Here is a 15,954-nt window from a genome sequence, read left to right on the forward strand (position 1 = left end):
AGCCACCCTCGATCCCTGGCCCTGAATGCCAGCATTTCTAAACTACTGGCCTATGAAATGCTGTCATTTAGGCTGGTGGACACAGACAGCTTCAAACAGCTCATGTCGCTTGCTGTCCCACAGTATGTTGTTCCCAGCCGGCACTACTTCTCCAAGAGAGCCGTGCCTTCCCTGCACAACCAAGTATCCGATAAAATCAAGTGTGCACTGCGCAACGCCATCTGTAGCAAGGTCCACCTAACCACAGATACGTGGACCAGTAAGCACGGCCAGGGACGCTATATCTCCCTAACTGCACACTGGGTAAATGTAGTGGCAGCTGGGCCCCAGGCGGAGAGCTGTTTGGCGCACGTCCTGCCGCCGCCAAGGATCGCAGGGCAACATTCTTTGCCTCCTGTTGCCACCTCCTCCTTCTCGGCTTCCTCCTCCTCTTCTTCCACCTGCTCATCCAGTCAGCCACACACCTTCACCACCAACTTCAGCACAGCCCGGGGTAAACGTCAGCAGGCCATTCTGAAACTCATATGTTTGGGGGACAGGCCCCACACCGCACAGGAGTTGTGGCGGGGTATTGAACAACAGACCGACGAGTGGTTGCTGCCGGTGAGCCTCAAGCCCGGCCTGGTGGTGTGTGATAATGGGCGAAATCTCGTTGCAGCTCTGGGACTAGCCAATTTGACGCACATCCCTTGCTTGGCGCATGTGCTGAATTTGGTGGTGCAGAAGTTCATTCACAACTACCCCGACATGTCAGAGCTGCTGCATAAAGTGCGGGCCGTCTGTTCGCGCTTCCGGCGTTCACATCCTGCCGCTGCTCGCCTGTCTGCGCTACAGCGTAACTTCGGCCTTCCCGCTCACCGCCTCATATGCGACGTGCCCACCAGGTGGAACTCCACCTTGCACATGCTGGACAGACTGTGCGAGCAGCAGCAGGCCATAGTGGAGTTTCAGCTGCAGCACGCACGGGTCAGTCGCACTACAGAACAGCACCACTTCACCACCAATGACTGGGCCTCCATGCGAGACCTGTGTGCCCTGTTGCGCTGTTTCGAGTACTCCACCAACATGGCCAGTGGCGATGACACCGTTATCAGCGTTACAATACCACTTCTATGTCTCCTTGAGAAAACACTTAGGGCGATGATGGAACAGGAGGTGGCCCAGGAGGAGGAGGAGGAGGATGAGGAAGAGGGGTCATTTTTAGCACTTTCAGGCCAGTCTCTTCGAAGTGACTCAGAGGGAGGTTTTTTGCAACAGCAGAGGCCAGGTACAAATGTGGCCAGCCAGGGCCCACTACTGGAGGACGAGGAGGACGAGGATGAGGAGGAGGTGGAGGAGGATGAGGATGAAGCATGGTCACAGCGGGGTGGCACCCAACGCAGCTCGGGTCCATCACTGGTGCGTGGCTGGGGGGAAAGGCAGGACGATGACGATACGCCTCCCACAGAGGACAGCTTGTCCTTACCCCTGGGCAGCCTGGCACACATGAGCGACTACATGCTGCAGTGCCTGCGCAACGACAGCAGAGTTGCCCACATTTTAACCTGTGCGGACTACTGGGTTGCCACCCTGCTGGATCCACGCTACAAAGACAATGTGCCCACCTTACTTCCTGCACTGGAGCGTGATAGGAAGATGCGCGAGTACAAGCGCACGTTGGTAGACGCGCTACTGAGAGCATTCCCAAATGTCACAGGGGAACAAGTGGAAGCCCAAGGCCAAGGCAGAGGAGGAGCAAGAGGTCGCCAAGGCAGCTGTGTCACGGCCAGCTCCTCTGAGGGCAGGGTTAGCATGGCAGAGATGTGGAAAACTTTTGTCAACACGCCACAGCTAACTGCACCACCACCTGATACGCAACGTGTTAGCAGGAGGCAACATTTCACTAACATGGTGGAACAGTACGTGTGCACACCCCTCCACGTACTGACTGATGGTTCGGCCCCATTCAACTTCTGGGTCTCTAAATTGTCCACGTGGCCAGAGCTAGCCTTTTATGCCTTGGAGGTGCTGGCCTGCCCGGCAGCCAGCGTTTTGTCTGAACGTGTATTCAGCACGGCAGGGGGCGTCATTACAGACAAACGCAGCCGCCTGTCTACAGCCAATGTGGACAAGCTGACGTTCATAAAAATGAACCAGGCATGGATCCCACAGGACCTGTCCGTCCCTTGTCCAGATTAGACATTAACTACCTCCCCATAACCATATATTATTGGACTCCAGGGCACTTCCTCATTCAATCCTATTTTTATTTTCATTTTACCATTATATTGCGATGCTACCCAAAGTTGAATGAACCTCTCCTCTGCCTGTGTGCTAGGCCTAAATATATGCCAATGGACTGTTGCAGTGGTGGCTGACATGAAGCCTGATTCTCTGCTATGACATGCAGACTAATTCTCTGCTGACATGAAGCCAGATTGTCTGTTACGGGACCTCTCTCCTCTGCCTGGGTGCTGGGCCTAAATTTATGACAATGGACTGTTGCAGTGGTGGCTGACGTGAAGCCTGATTCTCTGCTATGACATGCAGACTGATTCTCTGCTGTCATGAAGCCAGATTGTCTGTTACGGGACCTTTCTCCTCTACCTGGGTTCTGGGCCTAAATTTATGAAAATTGACTCTTACAGTGGTGGGTGACGTGAAGCCTGATTCTCTGCTATGATATGAAGACTGATTCTCTGCTGACATGAAGCCAGATTGTCTGTTACGGGACCTTTCTCCTCTGCCTGGGTTCTGGGCCTAAATTTATGAAAATTGACTCTTACAGTGGTGGGTGACGTGAAGCCTGATTCTCTGCTATGATATGAAGACTGATTCTCTGCTGACATGAAGCCAGATTGTCTGTTACGGGACCTTTCTCCTCTGCCTGGGTTCTGGGCCTAAATTTATGAAAATTGACTCTTACAGTGGTGGGTGACGTGAAGCCTGATTCTCTGCTATGATATGAAGACTGATTCTCTGCTGACATGAAGCCAGATTGTCTGTTACGGGACCTTTCTCCTCTGCCTGGGTTCTGGGCCTAAATTTATGAAAATTGACTCTTACAGTGGTGGGTGACGTGAAGCCTGATTCTCTGCTATGATATGAAGACTGATTCTCTGCTGACATGAAGCCAGATTGTCTGTTACGGGACCTTTCTCCTCTGCCTGGGTTCTGGGCCTAAATTTATGAAAATTGACTCTTACAGTGGTGGGTGACGTGAAGCCTGATTCTCTGCTATGATATGAAGACTGATTCTCTGCTGACATGAAGCCAGATTGTCTGTTACGGGACCTTTCTCCTCTGCCTGGGTTCTGGGCCTAAATTTATGAAAATTGACTCTTACAGTGGTGGGTGACGTGAAGCCTGATTCTCTGCTATGATATGAAGACTGATTCTCTGCTGACATGAAGCCAGATTGTCTGTTACGGGACCTTTCTCCTCTGCCTGGGTTCTGGGCCTAAATTTATGAAAATTGACTCTTACAGTGGTGGGTGACGTGAAGCCTGATTCTCTGCTATGATATGAAGACTGATTCTCTGCTGACATGAAGCCAGATTGTCTGTTACGGGACCTTTCTCCTCTGCCTGGGTTCTGGGCCTAAATTTATGAAAATTGACTCTTACAGTGGTGGGTGACGTGAAGCCTGATTCTCTGCTATGATATGAAGACTGATTCTCTGCTGACATGAAGCCAGATTCTCTGTTACGGGACCTCTCTCCTCTGCCTGGGTGCTGGGCCTAAATTTATGACAATGGACTGTTGCAGTGGTGGCTGACGTGAAGCCTGATTCTCTGCTATGACATGCAGACTGATTCTCTGCTGACATGAAGCCAGATTCTCTGTTACGGGACCTCTCTCCTCTGCCTGTGTGTGTGCTGGGCCTAAATATATGCCAATGGACTGTTGCAGTGGTGGCTGACGTGAAGCCTCATTCTCTGCTATGACATGCAGACTAATTCTCTGCTGACATGAAGACAGATTCTCTGTTACGGGACCTCTCTCCTCTGCCTGGGTGCCGGGGCCTAAATATCTGAGAATGGACTGTTCCAGTGGTGGGTGACGGGAAGCCAGATTCTCTGCTATGGAACCTCTCTCCAATTGATTTTGGTTAATTTTTATTTATTTAATTTTTATTTTAATTCATTTCCCTATCCACATTTGTTTGCAGGGGATTTACCTACATGTTGCTGCCTTTTGCAGCCCTCTAGCTCTTTCCTGGGCTGTTTTACAGCCTTTTTAGTGCCGAAAAGTTCGGGTCCCCATTGACTTCAATGGGGTTCGGGTTCGGGACGAAGTTCGGATCGGGTTCGGATCCCGAACCCGAACATTTCCGGGATGTTCGGCCGAACTTCTCGAACCCGAACATCCAGGTGTTCGCTCAACTCTACAGACAACTGATATGCAAAAGTTCACCACCTCTGATGCACTTGATGATTACTACTAGACTGGAGCGACGGAAGAAGGTGACCTTGCACACTAAATCGCATTTTATCTTGCATCATGTGGAAGACCAGGTGTGTGTGGGTCCGAAAAGATAAAACCAGTATGCATTACTGAAAGAAGGCAAGCAGGTGAAGGCATTGTGACATGTTGGGTAATGTTCTGATGGGAAAATTCAGGTCCTGGCATTCAGGTGGATTCTACTTGAGACATATCACCTATCTTATTGTTGTGCAGACCAAATACAGCTCTTGATGACAACAGTATTTCCTAGCGACAGTGCTACTTTTTAGCAGTTCCATAGAGAATGAGTGGATCTGCAGAGCACATGTTTGGCCTGCCGCTTCATGAGGACAAGGACATGGGAACCCACATTCTCAGGATTAATGGGGGTCTCAGCGGTTGGACCACCACCGATCAGTTAACTTTATAAAGTTAACTTTGAAATGTTCGCATATGGGAATGATAGACCACAGTGTCTGTTAGTCATGTGCCCATGTAAATCCCATTCATGTTTCATGGTTTTGTGCCATTTCCCCGCTCAGTACCTGTCCACTGACTTAATTTATTCTGCTGCTAAATTTGCCCAGTGATTGTACTTTTCTACCATTGTGCCCTGAACAACTTTTCTGCACAATGTCATAATTATAGATGAACGAAGTTTAGAAAAATTCAATTTGGCAGCTTTGCTGAAGATAGTCAAGAAATTGTAATTAGTCACAAAGCACTATAAATCAGGAATACACAGGCTACTCCGACTTAGGGTACGTCAACACTAATTACAGAAACCACAGAAATTACATATTTTAGTTTACAGCTGATGTAGTAACAAGTAAATTTAGGAATAAATAAAGCTGACACAGAATAAGTCTCCCAGCACTCTCCCTGTACTATCCCTCTCCAACATTCTTCTGTTAACCGTTTTCAGCAACATTGTCCCTAGCACATGAGCGCTTTCCATGTCTCTCCCTAAGCTCAACTCACAGGACAATGGCGGAGATTGCGCGGGATAAGGCTTTTATAGGGTGTGACATCACAGGGGATGGCTATCTGTGGATTGGATGGCTGCACGGTATTATGGGTCACCTCGCATTCCTGGGCTACTTACTTTCACTTTGTAAAACGTACAGCAGACATTTTAAGAAAAACTGATTTGTTACTACGAAGCGTTTAATTTAGATTCATGTGAATCTAAGTTTTCCTAAACTTTAGACCGAATTCCACTTCGAATGCTTTGCTTCACTCAATACTAGTCATAATGTATCATGATCAATTTTATTGCTACCTAATCTGCTTGTCCATAAATCCTGCATTCCGAAGCTGGGGATCATCTACAGAGTGCCTGGCAGGGTATGGGCACCAGGTGATGGGTGCACCAACCTGCCCCTGTGCTGTGGCTAGTTTATCTAATGGATTGCAGTAGCAAAATACATTTTATATAGGGGTAAATGTTTTAAAAGTTTGGGCACATTAAGGACATATTTGGATTTAAAATTTTGATATGCTGTGATTAAGGTCTTGTTTGTGAGTATAATAAAGACTATATTACACCATATCTGCTCTTTAATTTTTCCTGAACTGTGAAACTGTTGTATCAGTACAGCTTTGTAGATTTTGGTGCAAATGTGAACTATTCCCTTGAAAAATCTTGGTGATCTGAGCCTGTCTGGATGGATGGAGGTATAGAATCCGATTTTGCCAGTATTTGGTGGAGTTACCAGTGAAGGGCGACCAGCTATTACTGCGGAGAGGCTTCTTTCGGGCCACTCTGCCATAAAGCCAAGATTGGTGGGGTGCTGAAGTGATTGTTGACCTTCTGGATGTTTCTGCCATCTGCATAGAGGATCTTCTAGCCCATCAGCTGTGATCATTGGGTTCTTGGTCACTCTCTTACCAAGGCCTAACACCCTTGATTAATTAGTTTGGTGAGCCTGCCAGCTCTAGGAATTAAGGCAGTCACTGTGAGAATTTTCAGTGCAGCAGAATTTTTGTACCTTTCTCCAGATATGTGCATTCATACAATCCAGTCTCTGAGCTCTATGGGCAGTTCTTTCCTTCTTATTGCTTGGTTTTTGGTATAATATGCATTGTCAGGTGTGACATCTTATATAGACAGGGGGTGTCTTTGAAAATCATGTCCAATCAACAGAATTTACCACAGGTAGATTGCAATCACAGTGTAGAAACATATCAAAGATGAAAGCTCCAGAGCTAAAGTGTCATGGCAAAGGGTCTGAATACTTGTGTCCATGCAAAATTGTCATTTTGCTTTTTTAAAGGGGCTGTACAAGTTTAAAGCTGAACCTAGACATATCCTCTTTTTCACCCAGACAGCCCCTCTGAAATGAGCATTGGAGCATTTCATTAAAATTTTGTTGAGATCTGGTGATATACTGGGATGGGTACATCACCATGGGTGAGCTAGGTGGAGGCTTTCACCTACCAGTGAGCCTGATGACTTCCCCGGCACTAATGGGTGGACTTGATCGCTGCCCTAACCTGTAAAACAGCCTCGGGCAGCCAGGGGCGGATTAAGTGCATGTGAGGCCCGGGGCTGTCTACTCCACACGGGCCCCTCCCTCCATTTTACTTTAAAAAAAATCTATATGAAGAGGCTGCATTGCTTTAGTGAGCATCACAGTCGTTTCCTAGGCCATATGACATCATATTCATCATTCACGTGGTCTAGGTGCAGCTCAATCCCATCTGAGTGACTGGAGTTGAGCTGCAATACCAAGCACAGTGCTATCAAATGGACAGAACTGTGCTTGGTAAGAAGCAAAGAGGCTGCGGCGCTCACTGGAACATTGCGGTCTCCTCAAACGGCTGATTGTCAGGGGTGCCAGGAGTCGGACCCCCACCAATCTCCTAACTCTCTGTGTACAGATGTCATAGATGTTACCTGCAGTCCTATGTAACACCCCACATAACACAGTGAATTATTGTGTTATGTGGGGTGTTACATAGGACTGCAGGGAACATCTACTGCATTATCTGCACACAGAAAGTTAGCACTGTTATCTGGGCTGTTACATAGGACTGTAGGTGACATCTACAAATTAAAATCTTAGCCCGCTCTACATATAGGAGAATACAGCACCACATTCCTCTTACTTCCAGTGACATCTCCTGTCATGTAGACCTTCTCTTTCCTTTTCTCCTCCGTTTGACCCAGACCACCATGACAAATTATTTCAGCCGCATCTCGTCTCTGCAGAGTTTGTTACACAGACACGTTAGAGTTCTCATAATTGGGGTCATTTATCAAACTGGTGTAAAGTAGAACTGGTTAAGTAGCCCACAGCAACCAATCAGATTCCACCTTTAATTTTCCAAAGAAGCTGTCAAAAATGAAAGGTGGAATCTGATTGATTGCTATGGGCTACTTAGCCAGTTCTACTTTACACCAGTTTGATAAATTATCCCAAAGGTCCCTATAGTCTCTACAGCAGTTATAATGTCCTCAAGAGTGCCCCAGTAATAATAACACCCTATATTATGCTCCAGGTAATAATGCCTGTATAATGTCCCCAAAAATAATGTTCCCTAATAGTAATTTCCCCCACACTCCTCCATATAGTAATTTTCCCCACACTGCCCCATATAATAATTCCCCCCACACTGCCCCAAATAGTAATTTCCCCCACACTGCCCCAAATAGTAATTTCCCACACACTATCCCCATGTAGTAATTCCCCCACACTGCACCATATAGTAATTTCCCCCACACTGCCCCATATAGTAATTTCCCCCACACTGCCCCATGAAGTAATTTCTCCCACACTGCCCCATGAAGTAATTTCCCCCACACTGCCCCCATGAAGTAATTTCCCCCACACTGCCCCCATGAAGTAATTTCCCCCACACTGCCCCCATGAAGTAATTTCCCCCACACTGCACTCCCATGAAATAATTTTCCCCCACACTGACGCCCATAAAGCAATTTGCCCCCACACTGCACCCCCATTAAGTAATTTGCCCCCCATACTGCACCCCCTGAAGTAATTTGGCCCCACACTTCCCACCATGAAGAATTTGCCCCCACACTGCACCCCTTGAAGTGATTTGCCCCCACACTGCCCCCCATAAAGTAATTGGCCCCCATACTTCCCCATAAAGTAATTTGCCCCAAGTAATAATCTGCCCCCCTGAACTGATTTGGCACCACACTGCCCCATGTCCTCCTCTGTCCCCCCAAAGTTTGCACACACAGAAAAAAAACAAAAAAAAAAAACAATTAAAAGCTAATACTTACCTGTGTCCGGCATGGTGAAGCAGGCGCACATTCTTCATTGTCCTGCATCCCTCCCAGGCACAGGCGCACGATGACATCATCATGAACGCGTGTGCCGGGATTTCACTACCGCATAGGCCTCAGAACTACTAGGCCTGAAGCCTATGGTGGTGATCGGCAGCGGGGCAGGGAACTATTCGCTCCTGTGCACTGCCGCAGTATGTGGGCGTTCGGGTCGGCGTTGGGCCCCGAAACGCCCCTATTATAATCCACCACTGCGGGCAGCGCTAAAGCCCGCCAGTTAGTGCTGGTGATGTCACCGGCAACACTGCTAGGTGAAAGCCTCCGCCTAGCAGTGTAAAAAATATAAACAAATAGGCCTTTACCTGCATGATGCTCCAATGCTCATATCAGAGGGGCTGCCTGGGTGAAACACAGGATATGTCTGGGCTCAGCTCTGAACTCGGACAACCCCTTTAATAAATTTGCATCAGTTTGTAAAGATCTGTTCTCACTTTTTCATCATGGGGTATTGCATACAGTTTTTTTTTTTTTTAACAAGGCGGCAACAAAGCAAAAATTGATAAAAGTGAAAGGGTCAAGACTGTATATATTACATTGTGCAGTTCATTCTTGCAGTTGTTTTGTTATAGTCAAACAGAGATATAGGGGTCCATTTATAATTCATTTACCCCTGGAAACTGGCATCAAAAGTTCCCAGAGTTTGGCGCACACCATAGTTATGTAGCATTTTCCAACTTTTTGGGGTTTTAGAGCCTGGATGGCCACTTTTCCAAAAAGTCAGACAATGAGGGAGGATGCAGGAGTAGCTATAGCCAGCTTGCCACATTTATCTACAAGCTTATCTACACCAGTAAACTGTCATAGATTATATCAGAAGTCTACTAGATGCATTGTTGGTGTAGATTCCTGTTTTGTTGCATGGTCGAGAACAGATGTGCCACAATTATTAAGAGGTGTGCATTTCTTAATTGTGGCACATCTGATGCCAGCATGGGAGTAAGACTGCCTTGCAATAAAACCATCTTAATAAATGTCCCCCAGAGTTTCTGAACTTAAAGAGTGAAATAACACTCTGCAGAGGAACTCTCTTTCTAATCTCACTTCCCTCCTTCCTTTCCAGTAAATTGTTCACATCAGCATTTTGGACACAAAATGAAAAGAGTTGGAGTTGACCATTTTATGGCTCTTATACGGAAAGTGTTTCCAAATTAAGCTTAAAAATTGTATTTGAATCCAAGGGTTCTGGAGAACAGATTTCTCATTTTCACATTGAATGCCAAAAGAACTTCAGACAGTTTAAATTAAAGTTCTCAGTGGGACAGTTTTATGAAAAACTGATATGTTGCACAGATGAAGTCATGGAAAGTGAATATCTAAAGGCAAAAGTTTAGCAGCTAGCCTCTACTGAACTATCATGACATATTTTATCTTACTACAAGTTTACAAAAGGAATAAAAATATAGGTGGTAAATGGTTACTGTTAAACACATTTTACATATTCTTCACATTAGTTCTGAAAGTAACCGAGCCAAAATTTTCTAATTACGCAATGCTAGCCAATGCTAACAACAAAGTATTTGGGTAGGGCGCTATGAAAATTCTTTTGTCTCCTCGCGTGTGTATTTTTTTTTTTTCATATTCTTATTATATATGACAAATGTGTAAATTTACACCTAATTTTAGAATTACCTATATACAGTAAATAACCAGGTCCTGTATAGTAAGAAAAATACCATGATGGGACTTTGTCATGAGGGGAATATTCAAAGTCAGTGTTGCCTGAGTCTGCGTTAGCATACTTTATTCTACATTTATCAAATGTCAAATGTTTGAAAAAAAATTGTTAACCTTAAACCTAACACTTTTGTCTAAAAAAGCTATTCCAGTTTTCCTACTTCACCCTCCTACTGGAGTGAGACTGTGACTTTAAAAAGATGCCTGACTGCTAAATCTAGAGTGAAACTCATTAACATAGCTAACCACACCTACTTTCCCACCCAAAACTGGAGTGAGTGGTATAAAAATGCAAAAAGATGAAACTTTTTTTGTGTGAGTCCAACAAGTTAGAAAAAAAGACCCCATACTTTTTGGAGCCAGAATTCTGAAGTGAAAGTATGGCAAATCAGGGCCCATGTTTCTTTTGATGAGGATGAGTATGAGCTAGCCAGACAGAAAAATATTTTAGGCATTTCAGCATGTTAAACCTTATATTGGAATGAAATGTGGAAACTGTTTATAAGGGATCCAAATCTTTCATGGAGACTAGAGCATTCCATGATAGTAATTCATTAGGGCCCTTCTAAATGAATGGTGCTGTAAAAAGCTTAGAATGGACAGCACCCAAACTGAACACTGACCTATCCTAAATGGATATCTTCACATGAGCAAATATCTATGTGCCAAGAAAATCGCAATCAATCTTTGTTCTTTTCACAAGACTCATTCATTCAAATGAATGGGTGTGCAGAAATATAGACTACACGCAGAGTCCATTCTTGTAGATGTTTAAAACTTCATCTGTGTTCAGGAGTTTCTTATCAGCTATCTGAAAGAGTCTTTAAAGGAGTTATCTCAGGTTATTAAAGGTTCTGCCTTTTTATCAGTAGCAGAAGTCATCATGTCTATGAACTGTGTCTGAGGACATGCATTGCTCAGTCATCCAAGGCTGTAGATTTCATTGCTCAGAATATGCAGGCACGATGATAATGGTCAGTAATGGCAGGAATTGGTTAAAAGTGGTTTTCCAAGATTTTATATTGATAGTCTATCTTCAGGATAGGATATGACACCCATAAAACAGTTTGAGGCCCTCCTATACTTCCATATGCTGATAACGTCTAGTGGAGGTCTTTGAATTCTTTTCAAACATTCTATCCTAGGGGAGAATATCCAATTGGCAGTGATGTTAGTAAAAGTACTTCTGGCTAATGTCCCAATTCCTAAAGATGAGTGTACATATTAAATAAATGAGACAAGCTGACCAAAGTGTCCCAACTTTCTAAGATGGCATGTGTTTTGGATTCCAACATACCTCTTCATATTTCTAAAGGGAGATGAGCCACTGTCATAAGTGTCTAACATCATTGTATTTCCCTCTCCACAGTATATGGACAGTTGAACACTCAGTTGAGTGTCACGTGTATGGGGTGTAACAGAAGGAATTTCTGTGATCAAATAATCCAAAAGTTATCTAAGACGTATAGCCACATTAAGTGTGTCCCAAGTCTATGACAGGTCATTGGTAGTATTTGACTAAAGAGAGTTGAATGAAAACATACAGGATAGAAAGTAATCAAACATTATTGCCAATTGAGCTGCAGGAAAAGTTACAAGTAGGTTTACATAAAAAGGAAGAACTGACATTGAAAGGAGGAATTCATCTTGGATAAAAATCAAAGTGATGATTTGTGTGATTTGTGTGACTGGGGAGAAAATGAGATGACTCATATCATGCTGGAATGAAGAGGTACAGTACTGGAAGCATGAAGTGAGATTGAGCAATTTAATAGTTTCCAATCCACTTTTATTGTATCAAAGCCATGATGAAATCACAGTTCAGCATTTATATTGCACAACAAGATGCCTGTCAGTGGAAACATTTGTTCGACACATTTGTTTCAATAGAGATCTCATTAAATCTGCAACATTATGGGCACTTCATTCATTAATTGTAGTCTGAAATGGAGGAGATTGTGTACTACAACCATAGACTGTACAACGTTTTTAACCTTAAAATGTGCCCTTTAAATTTTGGCACTTAGAGTATAATATGTATGGATAAATCCAGATTGTACTTTATAAAACATATGATCCAATTTCATGTGCCATGCACTACATAATATATCAAGTATTTTAAGTGATGTATGGATAATCAGGTGCGTAAAGTGGCATCCTTCTAATACCAACTAGTCTTTGGCCTAGGCTCAGCCCAGGTGAAACTTTCCTTATTGACAGAAGCCTTATATGGCACTCAGTTTTGCTGGTCATAATACAATATAAGAATATTAGACCATGTTTCTTCAAAATTTAGTTCTTTTAACTAAACTGTAATGAACCATGCATATAAAAGTATTAAGACAGCCTTATATCCGCTCATAGATCAGATCTTAGAAATCATGAAGAATTGATGATGATATATTTGAAACACGTAAAACCTTTCATTATAGATACCCTTTTGCTAAAACCAAAATAGCTCTTTAGTTAAAAGCTAATTTCTTGTTGCACGTGAACTCTACTTAAGAAGAAAACAATATGAAGTGCTGTGCAAACTCACTAGAACATTGCACAAAAAATACATTCAAGCTGTAAATTTGAAAAACTTTTCATTTTCAGTTTTTCTCAGTAAAAGCTAGTATATACCATGAACATAATAAGGGGTAAGGGATCTTCAAGAATAAACCCATCACTGTGCTATCCAAAGAAATGGACAGTATAAAGGAAAAGTCATACTGTAAAGCCACATAATTTGCTGACAATTTCGTCAATTTCTGCAAACTCACCTGGCAATTTGTAAGTTACAATGCTAGATTAAAGTATTGGTACACAAGAACTTCAAAATGGAGGGATTGTTTTTAATTTATAATTTATAATGGCTAAACTTACCAATATCAGAACACTGTACAACACGAAGGTGACATTGACAACGGAATGGGCATGTAGGTCCAAGTGGTTCATCTACTGGGACTGTTTCAAAACCAGATCCATCATCTTCTAGCATGAAGTCAAAGAGACCTTTTTGATAGAAGGGTTTAGAGTAGCACACTGTGGCAAGCAAACTAAGGATGATAACTGTTTTCATGGTGTCAGATCATGTATAACTGGACAAACCAATAAAACCTAGAAATCAAGCAAAGTTGCACAAAAACAGAATTAAATTGATATATTCAATAATCTGTAACTTTTCTATAACAGTCCTAAAGAGGTATTTCGGTTATGTGAAGGTATACCTATTAGATTGGTGGGGGTACTACCGCAGGGACCCCCACTGATCATGAGAAAGAGGACCCCCTAACGGTGGAGGCCTGTGAAATGAATGGAACAGCTGGTCAGGCATGCTTAAGGCCGCTCCATTCATTTCTATGGGAGTTACAGAAATAGCAGAGTACAGTAAATAAAAGAGGGATGTTTATTCATTCTTTCAGGGGTTGGAGGGGTGATTCTGTAAATTATATGGCTACCACGTTAAAACAGATTCATGCCACTGAGAAAAAATGCAGAATTCAGTATTTAAAATGCATGGCATGTTGCAGAAGATACAAGCATATACACCATAAATATCTTGGGCAAAGGCATCTGGAATCTGAAGTCAGACGGCAGCATGTATTAGTATTGCTTTCTGATCTTACATAAACAGGAAGTACAATTACCACTTCCTTTCCTTGGGGCAGTTACTCAAACAGCAACCATTTTTCTATGGCCATAAAAGGAACTGATTTGAATTAATCTTCATGTTATGAAGAATACAATGCAGCCCCAAATATTAGTAAAATATGACTATATGCAAGCAAAAATATAACCCTACTATAAATTGTCTCTGTACTAACACATAGCGCCTTGTCACACTAGAAATGTTATCTCTTTTATTTTTCAAGTAAGAAATGTATGAAAGTTCTTAAAAAAAAAAAAGGATACTGTTACTGAGAAGGAACATATTTTAAGACTAAACACTTGCCTTTCATAAGACAAACCATGAAATACATATGTTTTAAGTACGATAGTTTTTTTGGGGAAAAAGTGAGAGTAAACACTGAATAATCTGAAATTGGTTTTCCATGGCAAATCTTCAGAGAAAAGACTGGAATTTCCACTCTGAAATCTTTTCTCCATCCCTGACTTTCTACCATTAAGATGATATATTGATAGAACCACTTAACATGCTTGGAATGTGTCTCTTCACACTGTGTTTTATAGAAAAATTCATAAATATATTCAATTGTACATATTGTATTGCTTAACTTTTATGCATCTATACAGTATACCGTTGATGTGAAATCTGTGTGTCCAGCTGTTGTTACACTACAAGTCCCAGCCAGATTGATATACACATGGGGAGATTTATGTAGACATTGAGCTAAGCATATCCATTCACACAAACATGCTTGCATACAAAGTCTGCCCATCACACTCACAGTGTCCCTTATTCAGAACATATAAAATAGTAACAAATCACTAAGCCATAGAGAATGGCACTACTGAATATAAGGTTCTTATATTACACTTAAACAATTAAGTGACTTACAACCTGTCATTACATGTAAGCATACCACTTAGCTGACAATGCAGAAACCCTAGTTTATAAAATGCTATATGGTTACAGTACATGGTCTGGAAGACATTACACACCAACATATGGACACAGCTAATCCTTAATTTCTAGCTGCAATAAATCACAGCAGTGTCATTTTATTAGTATCCTCCCATATACACTAAATCTTTACTAAGATGCACTCAGTTCTACCTCGATCTCAGCTTAGAATAACACAAAAGCCAAAAATGAGCAGAAATTGTACAGTCAAATCTAATAGCAAGAAGCTTGAGAAACCAATGCAGACTCATAAGGATTGACAGAAGTTCACTGCATGACATAATTCTTCTACTTCTGAAATTAAACAGAATCTAGAATAAAACTTTCCTTTTTATATCCAGTGTAAATATAACCCATACCTGGTAGTCCTGGGGTTTGGAAGAAGACCTTTCAAAGTAGAGATGTAAATTAATAATTCAGTCCAGACAAAAGGAGCCTACAGGTGTGCAGAGGAGGAGGGGGTAGACCCAGTGTTCTGCCACTGTCACTTTGTGAAAACCCTCCTGCTCCTATTCCCTAGCACTGTTAGAGAATACAGTTTCCTTCAATGAACACAATCCAGGCTGACACCCACATTAGATCATATGGTAATGATATGTCTCCAACATCTTTAGCCAGAACTTTTATCAGCCTTTTCTTTCACATTTCATAGTAATCTACTCAGACTATTGTAGATTTTATAGTAGTGGTTGTGTGGTTTCAGTCATTAAACGGACACTTTTAGGGAGGGAGGGCCAGGGAGAATTTTTAAGGGAGAGATTGAGGTGTCATAGAAAGTTTTAGACTATACAATGTTTGTGCTACTGGTCAATCAATACATTGAGGCAAGCCAGGTAGCATTTACAATTTTTTTCTGGCACATAACAGGTTAAATGTTTCATGAAGCGTTCTGTGCCATTCCAGTAGAATGATTAAGGTTATAACTAGAAATTCATACCTGTAAAATATATCAATTTAGCTTGATTACTGC

General features: G+C 42.7%; 1 protein-coding gene across 1 annotated transcript in view; it reads right to left on the bottom strand.

Annotated features, from left to right (window-relative positions):
- DCN (decorin) overlaps positions 1–15,631 on the bottom strand; it is a 68,477-nt gene extending 52,846 nt beyond the window's left edge. Inside the window, exons 1-2 of the mRNA XM_044277215.1 lie at positions 15,344–15,631; positions 13,283–13,516 (exon numbers count right to left, since the gene is read on the bottom strand). Coding sequence (XP_044133150.1) covers positions 13,283–13,478 — 196 coding nt within the window. The 5' untranslated portion in view covers positions 13,479–13,516; positions 15,344–15,631. The remainder of the gene's footprint in view (positions 1–13,282; positions 13,517–15,343) is intronic.
- Positions 15,632–15,954: the final 323 nt, after the last annotated feature.

This window comes from Bufo gargarizans, chromosome 2 (genome assembly GCF_014858855.1).
Source record: "Bufo gargarizans isolate SCDJY-AF-19 chromosome 2, ASM1485885v1, whole genome shotgun sequence".
Classification (NCBI taxonomy): Eukaryota; Metazoa; Chordata; class Amphibia; order Anura; family Bufonidae; genus Bufo; species Bufo gargarizans.